The sequence below is a fragment of the Leuciscus leuciscus genome (genome assembly GCF_965113295.1).
Source record: "Leuciscus leuciscus genome assembly, chromosome: 19".
Classification (NCBI taxonomy): Eukaryota; Metazoa; Chordata; class Actinopteri; order Cypriniformes; family Leuciscidae; genus Leuciscus; species Leuciscus leuciscus.
In genome coordinates this window covers 13,068,651-13,082,056 of record NC_138743.1, presented here as the reverse complement: position 1 = coordinate 13,082,056, position 13,406 = coordinate 13,068,651, and the positions used below count along the sequence as shown (strand labels likewise).

Below are 13,406 nucleotides of genomic sequence, written 5' to 3'. Positions count from 1 at the left end.
ATCTGCACACCTAAAAATAATTATGACAAACAGGAGATAAAGATTATACAAACGTTTCGGCCCTTTGCCTATGTCAGTGTGACAATTTCACTTATTCTCAATAATTATATAGAAAGGTCTTCAGGTGATCATGATCATAGTTAAACAATCAAATAATCAGTCCACAGACCCCAGTTTAACTCCATCTGGAACAGTACGTAATGATTCAAAATAATGTTGGAACAATTACACATCAGGAAAAAATGGCATATATAAACACTGACCCCTCCAAACAAATAATAATAATAAACTGAAAATAAATATCTACATATAAACCCAAGCTTAAACAGTCAAATAAACAGTTCATTCTATTGAGAACCACATTTTTAAAAACCAAATGTAAAAATAAATTCATCTCCTTTCTTGTGACAAGGGGTTCATTATATTACGGTTTTCTTGGTATAAAAAGTTAGAAACTTCTAGAATCTAGTACTTATTTCCTTCTAAATAGTTTTAAACTCGCCTCAGTGCTCTGCTGTTTATACTGAACCAACATGTTCTCTTCCTGTCACATTAAGTCAAAATGACACGCCTTCAGTCCGTCTTTCACTCTCACTCTCACTCTCACTGAATTTCACATTCTCTCCGGCTCATATACCATTTCACCCTCCCCGTCTCACTTTCTCTACACCTCCACCCCTCCCCCTCTCTCCACTCCTCCCCCTGTTAGCTGTAACTGATGCTGCATAGCCGCCCCATGTCCTGCAACCACAAAACAAGTCCGCTATTAAGGAGTCCAAATCATAAAGCAAATCCTTCTCTTCCGCCCCGGCGCTCACTGCAACACATTAGCACGGCTTCACCGGATCTGTCCAGATCTTTGACACGTCCCTGTGGCAAGTCGAGAAAGATCACACATAGTCCTAACCCTCCGAGATTACGTATGCGGTCGTTTCATGCAATCCGTCGGACGACTTCGGGAGGGGCGGAGGAGGACTGAGATTGAGGGTGATGCTTGGGCAAAATGAAAGCGTGAGAAGGGAGGGCGACTTACATAAGGCTTTGCAGTAGACTCGTGAGTACCAGGCGCTCTAAAACATGGCAAGAGAAACAATGTTCCTCTGAGGACTGGAATGAGGGAGGGAGAGAAAGAAAAAGACAAAGTACAGAAGACTGATAAGGGTTTTATGTACAATGCATACAATATGCCGGAAAGAGAAGCCTTCGGACTGGATCGCAAGCTTGGTGGAAAGGCGGGGGGAAAGGAGGAATGGGAATGGCATTTGAAAGATAAAGATGTGTTAAAGAGCTTACGGGTGTGGGGGAAACTGGCTGAGGATGTGACGGGAATATGGGAATAGCAGCGCAGACAAAACAGAGAGTGAGAGAGAGAGAGTAAGAAAGAAAGAAACAAACCAATATAGGAGTCTCAAATCTACAAACATTACTGGGTCATTTCCTTTGTGTAGTAGCCTACATTTTCATGTCCCTATTTAATGCATATAATACTGTTCAAAAGTCTCTTCTGCTCACTACGACTGCATTTATTTTATCAACAACAAAAAAACACTAATATTCTTAACTGTTTTAAAAGTCTTTACTGTCACTTTTGATCAATTAAAAGCATCCTGGTGAAATAAAAGTATTAATTTCTTTCAAAAGAATCTGCTGGACCCCAAACTTTTCAAAGGTAGGGTATATAAAAAGTCATTAAACATTAAACAAACTTTAAACATTAAAAACTTTTTTTTAGAATTTATACATTTTCCATGTGTGTATATACAGTATATATAAACACATATATATATATATATATATATATATACAATTAAATTGTTTTAATTGGTGGATAATCTACATATTTCTGTGTCCTCAGTATCATTAATTTTATGTCATATCAACTGCAGGCACACATAAGCAAGTAAAAGCAATGGATTTAATTCATTCTATGATGATTTATGGTTTTAGTTGGTTTGTCTTACTCCTACAGTTAGAAAAAAAAAAATCCATCCTATAGTTAAAATGACAGGAATCAGTAAGATATAAAAATATCATAATACGTAAAAAATTTAACAATTAATTTCAATTTGACAAGATAACTTTCAAACCCTCACGCAATGACTAACTTCAGCTCTTTGTTTAAAAGCATATGAGGAATCCCACACATTTGTCTTTCTATATGCCATCCTATCCATTTCTCATTTATTTGACATGTCCTCAATGCATGTATGCAAGGTCTGTGAGTTTGCAACACACTCTCTTTAGTCAAGTGTGACAATACAGATTAAAACAAGCTCTTTCCCAGCATCTCTTCATTTTCTGTAAGACTGAAAGCAGCTGAAGCTGAGTCATACTAACTTGTGCCTGCCAGGCTGCTTCAACCTTGGCCTGCATCTTTCAGCCCCTATTCTTCATACACTGCGGACCCCAGTCACCTCTCGTTTTCCCTTAAAAAGATATATTCATTGCCTTTCCTAATCTCCCCAAACAACGTCTACCCCTCTCACACCAAATGACCTTTCCTGTCATCTCCACATAAATAACCGGCAGATGTGGAAATGGAAAAAGGAGACACCTAGTGGCAGATTCCTGTCAAAGGCATGTTAAAACAGAGATTAAAGAGATAGTTCACCCTTTTGGGTAAATTAAAATGGCCAAATCAATAACTCACTCCCAACCCACAAGACTTTCATTTATCTTCAAAACACAAATTAAGATATTTTTAATAAAATCTGAGAGATTTCTGGCCCTCATTGAAAATCTATTCACCCAAGCTTCAAAACGTTCAGAATAAAACAAAATGTTAAAATTTAAATTTAAAAAAAAAAAAAAATCCAAATGAATAGAGCGGTTTCTAAGTTTTCTGAAGAAACACGATCACTGTATATGATCACTGTATACAACGAACATACACAGAGCACTCAAATAGTAAACGGAAGTTGAACCGTAACAAACCTCATTGGTTCTTACAGAAACTCGAATGTGCTGTGTGAGCTTCTGTGACCAAATTTTATCAATGTTTATGTGAATAAAAGCCTAAATTCTATTCATGTAAAGTGATCTTCAGAACATTAAACCTCTCTATACCTATGGATTTCTTTTGCGACCTCTTTATGAATATTTTGAAGCATCAGAGTTATGGGTGAAAATATATTCAATGGAGGAACAGAAATCTCTTTGATTTCATTAAAATATCTTCATTTGTGGTGAAGAAATGATGACAGAATTTTCACTTTTGGGTGAACTTTAAATAATTAAGTAAATAATTTAAAGGGCAAATTCACAAATATTAAGTTACCACGCCTTTTCTGCAATTCTTTATAAATATTTGATAAATAGAGATTTATTTTTGAAAGTAACAGAAACATTTCTAAAGAGAAAGGTTCTAGCATCATCTTTCTAGCATCAGCACCACTTTGTTTGATGTTTAGTCATTTAATGCAATGACATTCAAAGATTTTTTAAGTGTGACTTGAGTGTTCAAAAGTGTTTTAGGGTCACAGTACTTTAAGATCTGAGACCTTTAATGGCTTACAAACAAAGAACAGGTCTACAGCACTTGTTTCACAATCTAAGTCAACTAAGTCACTATAAGTCAATGCAAAATTTCAAAAGAGATGAGCTAGGCTGAGTGAATCTGACAAGAGTACTCATGTCTACTGTCCGCTCTTCAGTGAGAACTGGACTCCATGTTTGTTCAGACGCTCTATTAGGGTGGTTCTTGCAAACGCTGAGCCCGGAGTGAACACGCCACCTCTGTGAGGACCAACAAAAGGACAACAGGTAAGAAAGGACTCAAATAACATTCAGCATCAACCCGTAAATGTGACTCTACAGTTAACATTCACATGTAGCTTTGAAATGAAGAGTTTTCAGGTTTAACCACAGCAATTATATAAAATCACCCCAACACATATATGGATGTTTCTTCAAATATGAAGAAAATCTTTCTTCCACCCAGGGGTTGATTTCTTTCAAATTAAATCTACAATTATCATTTCACATGTAGTGAAAATTAAACTGTTCTGTAAATGTTAAAAAATAACAGAATATATGAAGAGTCCAGATGCAAAAGCCTCTAAATGCCATCTGAAATTTTCTTATAGAATGATCATTTTTATCAAGCTTGTATATTTAAGTTCAGTAATTTCACTTAAATGACAATTAATAGGTAATTTGCATTGCCATTTAAGTGAAATTATTGAATTTAAATATACAAGCTTGATAAAAATGATCATTCTATAAGAAAATTTCAGATGGCATTTAGAGGCTTTTGCATCTGAACTCTTCATATACACTACCGTTCCAAAGTTAAAAAAGTAAAAGGTAATATTATTTTAAAAAGTATTTCATGCTCACCTTTTATGCATATATTTATATAAAAAATACAGTAAGACCAGTAATATTGTGAATTTTTTCTACTGAATACATTTTAAAATGTAATTCATTCCTGTGATGATTTTTCAGCATCATTACTCCAGTCTTCAATGTCACATGATCCTTCAGAAATCATTCTGATATTATCAATTTTGTAAACAGCTGTGCTGCTTAATATAATGCCTTTATAACTTTATAAATGTCTTTACTTAAACTTTGAGAAATGTAATGCATCCTTGCTGAATAAAAGTACTAACTTCTTCCCTCCTCAAAAAATTAAAAAATAAACCTTACTGACCCCAAACTTTTGAACAGTAGTGATTATCCAATATTCGACAAATATTGGATAATCCAGTTTACAAAAAAGTAAATAAACTACTGAGAATATGAAATGTGTGTTTTTTTTTAAGTTCACCAAAGTGCCAATAGCTGAAGAATCATCCATATATTATTTTGAGGACAGATTACTCACTTATTAGGGAGACAGTGAGATTCGTTCAGCAGTGTAATAGCTGCCTGCACCATGGTAATCGGTGTAGCAATGTATCCTGGCTCTGCAAAATACGACAGTAGTGACCATTTAAGTCTGAGTATTTAAGGTGAATATTTTGTGTCAAATCAAATTACTAGGACAATACCTGGTCCTGTTATTTCAGTGTTGATAGTGGCATTTGGCTTGCCTAGAGAGGGGTCCTGACCTGTTGTGTAGCCCTCCCCCATAAACCTCAGGCAGAAAGAGGTTCCATCCATCTGAAATAAGACAACAATGGGAGAGAGACACCAAATGTATCTTCAACAAAACTAATAAGTCATTTGTTCTGTGAGTTTCAATGCATTTTTATTGTACCTGCTTTCTTGACGGTCCGGACTTGGAGAACCAACCAAATGAGAAAAATTCTGGAAACTAGTAGAGAGAATAAAAAAACACACTTGAGTTGATATTCATGAGTTTATAGTGTTCTATAACTAGAACTATATTGCGAGTTTTCTTTTAACAGTTCAAATATAATCCAATGTTTTTTTAAATGGTACTGGACCTGAGTAAGCAATCCCCTGCCAAAACTAAATTTGACCATGAACCAGAAGAGCAAGCCTGCAAAGAGGGTCTTCACCACGGAGAAGGGACCACCAATACCTACATATGCCATGTACTGAACCTGAGGACAAGAGGACAGAGGAAACCAATTGTACTGTAAAACAGTGAACTGTTGACAATTGATTCAATCAAATGAAGGCCATATACACTCACCTAAAGGATTATTAGGAACACCTGTTCAATTTCTCCTTAATGCAGTTATCTAATCAACCAATCACATGGCAGTTGCTTCAATGCATTTAGGGGTGTGGTCCTGGTCAAGACAATCTCCTGAACTCCAAACTGAATGTCAGAATGGGAAAGAAAGGTGATTTAAGCAATTTTGAGCGTGGCATGGTTGTTGGTGCCAGACGGGCCGGTCTGAGTATTTCACAATCTGCTCAGTTACTGGGATTTTCACGCACAACCATTTCTAGGGTTTACAAAGAATGGTGTGAAAAGGGAAAAACATCCAGTATGCGGCAGTCCTGTGGGCGAAAATGCCTTGTTGATGCTAGAGGTCAGAGGAGAATGGGCCGACTGATTCAAGCTGATAGAAGAGCAACTTTGACTGAAATAACCACTCGTTACAACCGAGGTATGCAGCAAAGTATTTGGGAAGCCACAACACGCACAACCTTGAGGCGGATGGGCTACAACAGCAGAAGACCCCCCCGGGTACCACTCATCTCCACTACAAATAGGAAAAAGAGGCTACAATTTGCACGAGCTCACCAAAATTGGACAGTTGAAGACTGGAAAAATGTTGCCTGGTCTGATGAGTCTCGATTTCTGTTGAGACATTCAGATGGTAGAGTCAGAATTTGGCGTAAACAGAATGAGAACATGGATCCATCATGCCTTGTTACCACTGTGCAGGCTGGTGGTGGTGGTGTAATGGTGTGGGGGATGTTTTCTTGGCACACTTTAGGCCCCTTAGTGCCAATTGGGCATCGTTTAAATGCCACGGCCTACCTGAGCATTGTTTCTGACCATGTCCATCCCTTTATGACCACCATGTACCCATCCTCTGATGGCTACTTCCAGCAGGATAATGCACCATGTCACAAAGCTCGAATCATTTCAAATTGGTTTCTTGAACGTGACAATGAGTTCACTGTACTAAAATGGCCCCCACAGTCACCAGATCTCAACCCAATAGAGCATTTTTGGGATGTGATGGAACGAGAGCTTTGTGCCCTGGATGTGCATCCCACAAATCTCCATCAACTGCAAGATGCTATCCTATCAATATGGGCCAACATTTCTAAAGAATGCTTTCAGCACCTTGTTGAATCAATGCCACGTAGAATTAAGGCAGTTATGAAGGCGAAAGGGGGTCAAACACAGTATTAGTATGGTGTTCCTAATAATCCTTTAGGTGAGTGTATACAACAACAACAACAAGTGGGTTGGACAGTGAACTGCACACATTTGTGACTGCTGAATTATTAACACATACATTTGAGTCCACTGCAAGACATCAATCAAAAATGACCATATACTGACAGCACCCTGTTGACCTTCATGACATCACCCTGTACACAGTGGTCATCGCTATGGAGATGAAAGAACAGGACAATGAATCACAAAGACTGTGAATCATCCCCTGCTCTTTCCATGAAGGCTTTCAGAGCACTATCACAGTAATCATGCTCGCACAAGACAGATTGAGAAGAAATGTAATTAAAACTAGTAATGGGCATAATGGTGTTTGGAAAGCAAGGGAAGAAACTGTCAAAGTCTGTATTTTTTAAGAGGATGCAGATGGGTAGGCAAGAACCCATTGGATCTACATTCCAATAACAGTTTAAGAAAACTGAATACTGGGTTTGGGTTAAAATTGTTCTGCTCACAAAAACTGATTGGCATGGTTTATAAAACATTGTTTTAGTAAAATTACTATGAACGACAAAAAAGAATACATAAAATTCATAATGCCGCCTTGTTGAACATAAGAGACTTTAAGAGTACATTAAAATATACAATATAAAATATTTATTTATTACATTTTTATTAATAATTTAAAATTATTTTATTTTATTTTGATATTTTAAATATACATTACAATTTGAGATTATATCACTATAAACTAAAAAGTAAACTATAAACCAATAAACTAAAAAAGATGACAAATTGCTAATATGATGACAAATTGCTAAATATAATACAATATAACATAATTTAATGTGTTATTTGTTATTAATATATATATATTTATATATATATAAACATATATAGTGGTGAATGGGAGACGACAGCAAAAGTTAAAAATAAACTGCATTCCCATTTGCTATAATAGCAAAAAAAGAAGAAATATAACTGTGGAATTGTGTCGTCACAGTCTTTGAAAAGGGTCCATTTGAGTTTATTTCATGGTAAATTATGAAGAGATGACTATAAGTATATATACATACATATAAACACACACACACACACACACACATGTATATATATATATAATTTAATAGAAAATTATAAACAACATTTTTTCAATATATTTAAATATATTACATTGGTATCAAAAGTGTGTGTAATTTCTTTAGACTCACAGGGCAGTGTTTATGTTCCTCATGCATATAGCGCTGAGTCCGTCTCACCACAGATGGATCTGAGCCCATGAAGGGAATAGCATACTGCTCAATCTCCTTAGTGAAGAAAACAGCTCCCCTGGGGACACCAAAATAGCAAGCAAATTAACACAAGTACAGATTTCCATCCTGAGAACAATTCTCTTTCACTCCTTTGGGAGTCAACTGATATATAAAGCACATGAAACATGATCAAGATATTATTAATAGAATCTAATGTCGAGAATTATTTTATAAATACTTAAAGCCACCTCTTTTTAATTCTAGCGCCGACGGCCGGGAGAGGTTTATGCCCAAACTTCTTCCTTGTATTTCTGAGACCGGCACTGTCAGCAAAGCCAAAGATGGCTGACTGCCATGTCGCATCATGTGCACATCCACCCTGATGAAGAAGACAAGACAGCTGAACAAAAGCCAAGACATGTTTTGCTGTTTTGAGGACATGCAATAGGTCAGATGCAAACAATCTGCTATAGCTCTCTTCATACCCGATTAAAACAGCAGGAAATACAATTTGATAGATTGCTTATGAAATACTACAAAATATGGGCCATAATACTCTCCATATACTCTCCATACTCGCTTTATGCCATCTGCTACCCTAACAGTGCAATCAAGTTACTCATTAACATGAATTCCCACAAATTCCTAGTTTGCTCCATCGGGATATGACAGTCAGTTGCATTATTTATGAGCAGCTGCAATTGTGAATTCCCAGAGCTTAATATAAGCACTGGTTTAATCCTAGATCAAACCAAAGTTTGAGAGCTCATTTTCAATAACAGTCAATCAAATTCCAATGGACCCTTAATATAGTTGTGCAAATACTGTTTACTGTATACTGCTCACCTCAGGTCCTGTGTTGATGGTTAAAAAGCTCTCCACAGCAGTGAGCGTTCCTGTGGAAGACATACAGAGGAGTAGTCAGTCATCTGCTGCTCTACAGGCACGTTTGCCCACAGCAGCACTTCAAAGGCCAACGACAGACACTCACATCCTGTAAGCACTGAGCGCCTTTGCCTTTGTCACGACACGTCCCACTAATTGGGATGAGATTAAAGAAACCAAATGCACAAGGGTTGTGTGAAGCAAAGGTCAAAGTTCATACACAGGATAAATATCACAGTAACATATGTACGTTTTAGCATTAGGACACTGATGCAAATAGCACCTCTAAACCTGTTATAAGTCAAGTCAGGATTAGATTTTTTTCCCCCTAATACTGTATGGTACTGTAGATTAGAAGTAATTGCAGTATATATATATATATATATATATATATATATATATATATATACAGACCCTTTCCAAAAAATTTGAATATCATGGAAAAGTTGATTTATTTCCATAATTCCATTCAAAACATTAAACTTCCATAGATTATAGATTCAGGGCCCACAACTTAAACGATTTCAAGTATTTTGTTGTTTATTTGTACATAATTTGGGCTTCCAGCTCATAAAACCCACGAAAACAGGATTTCAAAAAATTTGAATATTACATGAAATCACACAGTAATTACAGTGATACCATGGTCATTGAACCAGGTTTTGGTTCTTTTGGCAGTGTGGGCAGGTGCAAATCCTGCTGGAAAAATGAAGTCAGCATCTCCATAAAGCTTGTCTGCTGAAGGAAGCATGAAGTTCTCTGAAAATGTCCTGGTAGACGGCTGCGTTGAGTGGACAGCACAGTGGGCCAACACCAGCCAATGACATGGCTCCCCAAACCAACACAGACTGTGGAAACTTCACACTGGACTTCAAGCATCTTGGATTGTGTGCCTCTCCATTCTTCCTCCAGACTCTGGGACCTTGGTTTCCAAATGAGATGCAAAATTTGTTCTCATCAGAAAAGAGGACTTTGGTCCACTGTGCTTTATTAAATCCAGAGTCAACGCAGCCGTTTACCAGGACATTTTCAGAGCACTTCATGCTTCCTTCATTTTCCAGCAGGATTTGCACCTGCCCACACTGCCAAAATAACCAAAACCTGGTTCAATGACCATGGTATTACTGTGTAATTACTGTGATTTCATGTAATATTCAAATTTTTTGAAATCCTGTTTTCGTGGGTTTTATGGAAGTCCAAATTATGTACAAATAAACAACTAAATACTTGAAATTGTTTAAGTTGTGGGCCCTGAATCTACAATCTATGGAAGTTTAACATTTTGAATGGAATTATGGAAATAAATAAACTTTTCCATGATATTCAAATTTTTTGGAAAGGGTCTGTATATATATTAATAATAAAACATTATCCAGACATGCAACCTACCTTTGAAGTGATTCTGTGTATAAAGGATGCCCATATCTGCTGGTATTGAATCAAACCCACAGCTTCCAATGATATACACACCATTCTCCTGAGCTTTACTGTGGTACTTCAGCTGTATCCCCTCTAAAAACTGCATAATTCAACAAACAAAGAGATCTGCATTGCCATTCAAAAGTAAGTTAGATTTTTCTTTACATTTACATTATTACAAATATATATATATATATATATATATATATATATATATATATATATATATATATATATTTACATGCTGTTCTTTTGAACTTTTTATTAATCAAAGAATGGAAAGTCACAGTTTACACAAAAATATTAAGCAGCACAACTGTTTGTTTTTTATCATTGATAATAAGAAGAAATGTTTCTTGAGCACCATATCATCATATTAGAATGATTTTTGAAGAATCATGTGGCACTGAAGACTGGAGTAATGACTGCAAAGAACAGTGCTAAAAGCATAACAGTAACTACCTGAGGTTCTCCACAGATGTCAATGCAGTGGGCCCCATTCTCTATGCAAGCATTCACCACAGGCTCTCCATAGAATCTATACTGTTGAAAGAAGACAACTCAGCACATTCTACTTCCATAAATGCAAAATGGCATTTTACAGTCAACAGTTCACTCAGAATAACACAACTCCATTTATCATTTTTTTGTCATAAAGCTATCGTGGGACTATGTGTGCGCTGGGACAGGTGTGAATGCACAGATGTGTACACTGACCCCTTACTGTGCTTTTTTACTATAGTCTTTGTGGACTTACTTACTGGTCCCACGCAGTTGAGCACAATGAAGCCTTGTTTGCACATGATGGCCAATGACTCTGGCTCGGCTACATCTGCAACAATAACCTCCACACACTTCAGCTCTGGTTTACCTGCAGACAAATGATGCAATGTCAGAGATGGATGGATCTCTCTTCTCTAACAGCTCAAAATGATAGATAGATAGATAGATAGATAGATAGATAGATAGATAGATAGATAGATAGATAGATAGATAGAGATAGATAGATAGATAGATAGATAGATAGATAGATAGATAGATAGATAGATAGATAGATAGATAGATAGATAGATAGGCCTAGATAGATAGATTATAGATAGCCTATTGCATTGTTTAAAAATCATCTCAGTATGGGCAATTCCAGATTATGATGGGATTGTCAGAACATTATGCCTTTAATCAACAATATTCTCAAACCTTGTAATCCCATCAGATAATCTCAACAGACAAAATCTACTGAAACTCATCTAATACCATGATCTGACTGCCTCATGTCTAGCCATGACAGTATGGTAATTCAATCTGTCATAAATAGCATATGTGCATTGTAATTCTGTCTGGCCTAGCAAAAAAATTAAAAAATAAAAATTATTTATATTTAGTAGTTTAAGCACTGTGGCAGTAGCATTTTATGGTATTAGAGGGTAAACATATTATCCTTTGATATATTTATATACCAATATATTAAAATATAATATATAAAACAATGAATAATGAATTTTTCTTGATTAACTATTCTAAAATTTGAGATTATTGTTTTATAATAAACAATAAACAAAAATAGGTGACAAACTTGGTAATACTATGTCAGTTTTTATTATTACTAAATGGTCACACGTATTGTGATTACAATCCAAATGAGAATTAATACAGATGTATTTTTGTAAATAGAGTTACTATATATGTTTAGTATTTTCTGTTGTAATTAATTATGTTATGTAAAATGTGTGAGCACTTCAATGTAAAGTACAATTACGCCAAAATCTAAAAAGTTGTTGTTAAACTTAAATGTACTGCGTCAAACACGTACACAGAGCGTCAGCTGCCTGAATGAGTGTTTTTTCCAGTCGGTCGCGGTTCCGTCCGGCTACAGCCCATTGTAACGACCCTCCTGGACCCTCGGTACACGTCCGCGCCACCTCTTCCACTACAAACTGACCAGTAAAACCGGTCGCCCCGAACACTATGATATGGTACGGTCTTTTGCTTGACGTTGTGAGCGTCGCCATTGTGTCTGTAATCCGCGTGCGATGCGACACAGACGAGGTCAGAGCGACCGCTGCTGCTCCTCTGGTGTCACTGTACACACAGTGTACAGTATCAGTGTAAAATACTGCAGAAGAGGTTTAGAAGCTCAGGTTGTGATTCAGATAAATTGAAATTGTAGCTCATATACAAATCCAATTGTTTGTGGGTGAAAATTCCAGAAACGGTCACACTTTGAAGTAGTAGAGACATCTTGTGCTGGAAAGGTGATATTACCACAACAGTACTGCAGTAATGTAAGCTATATTTTGTGACCATTAACATATTATATATAAAAGCAAATGTATGTAAATATACACAGCTGTAAATAACATTTGAATGTCAATTTATAAATGATAGGATCGAAGCTTGTTAGTGACTGTTTTGAAGAAATCAGTCAAAAATGTCAAGTTCAAGTCAGACCACTTGAGAAAATAATTTTCCATTTTTTATTATTCCAAATCATTTTGATCAAATTATTTATAATTAGCAGCACCAACTTTGATATTTTGTACAAAGTAGTTCACATATTGGCAAAATTAAAGAAATGGTGCTGAATCTTAAGACATTTTTGTATTCATTTTACGTTTCTTTCTTTAAATTTGTTTTGAAAAATCTAACACTTTCTGTTTATAATTACACTTTGAATCCTTTATTTTCAATGCGTTTCTAGACTTTTTTTCGTCCCCACTGTATGTTTTTGTGATTAATCACATATTGTAAAATCAAATTAAGCAATATGAATGAATTATTTCAATATGCACTTTACTTTACAATTGATTTTAAAGTTCAAGCATATTGTTCTTTTGGCAAGAAACAGTACAATGATCAGGTACTTAATCAGGGCTGTGGCACTATAATATTTTTTGTTCTGTGCATCTTAATGCTTCATTTTTAGAGAAATTGTTATTGGATACTGAAATGAAATTAGCTATGAGTCAGTCTACGGATGACACACTGGTCTCCAATGTGAAATGCTCCTACTTCACCTAGGTTATGTGTGCCAATTCCATTTGCGTCACCATTCAGAAGACCATTCCACTATTATCATA

At 36.0% G+C, this 13,406-nt stretch overlaps 1 protein-coding gene across 1 annotated transcript; it reads right to left on the bottom strand.

The window, feature by feature from the left end:
- Nucleotides 1-3: 3 nt before the first annotated feature.
- Nucleotides 4-12,531, bottom strand: sccpdhb (saccharopine dehydrogenase b). The gene is made up of 12 exons (XM_082147050.1): nt 12,140-12,531; nt 11,091-11,200; nt 10,792-10,872; nt 10,300-10,429; nt 8,872-8,921; nt 8,274-8,404; nt 7,984-8,101; nt 5,394-5,513; nt 5,204-5,260; nt 4,995-5,106; nt 4,829-4,910; nt 4-3,735 (listed from the first exon to the last, which is right to left on the bottom strand). The coding sequence occupies exons 1-12, from the start codon at nt 12,336-12,338 to the stop codon at nt 3,636-3,638; spliced, it is 1,290 nt and encodes a 429-aa protein (XP_082003176.1). The 5' UTR covers nt 12,339-12,531; the 3' UTR covers nt 4-3,635.
- Between the last annotated feature and the right edge of the window lie 875 nt (nt 12,532-13,406).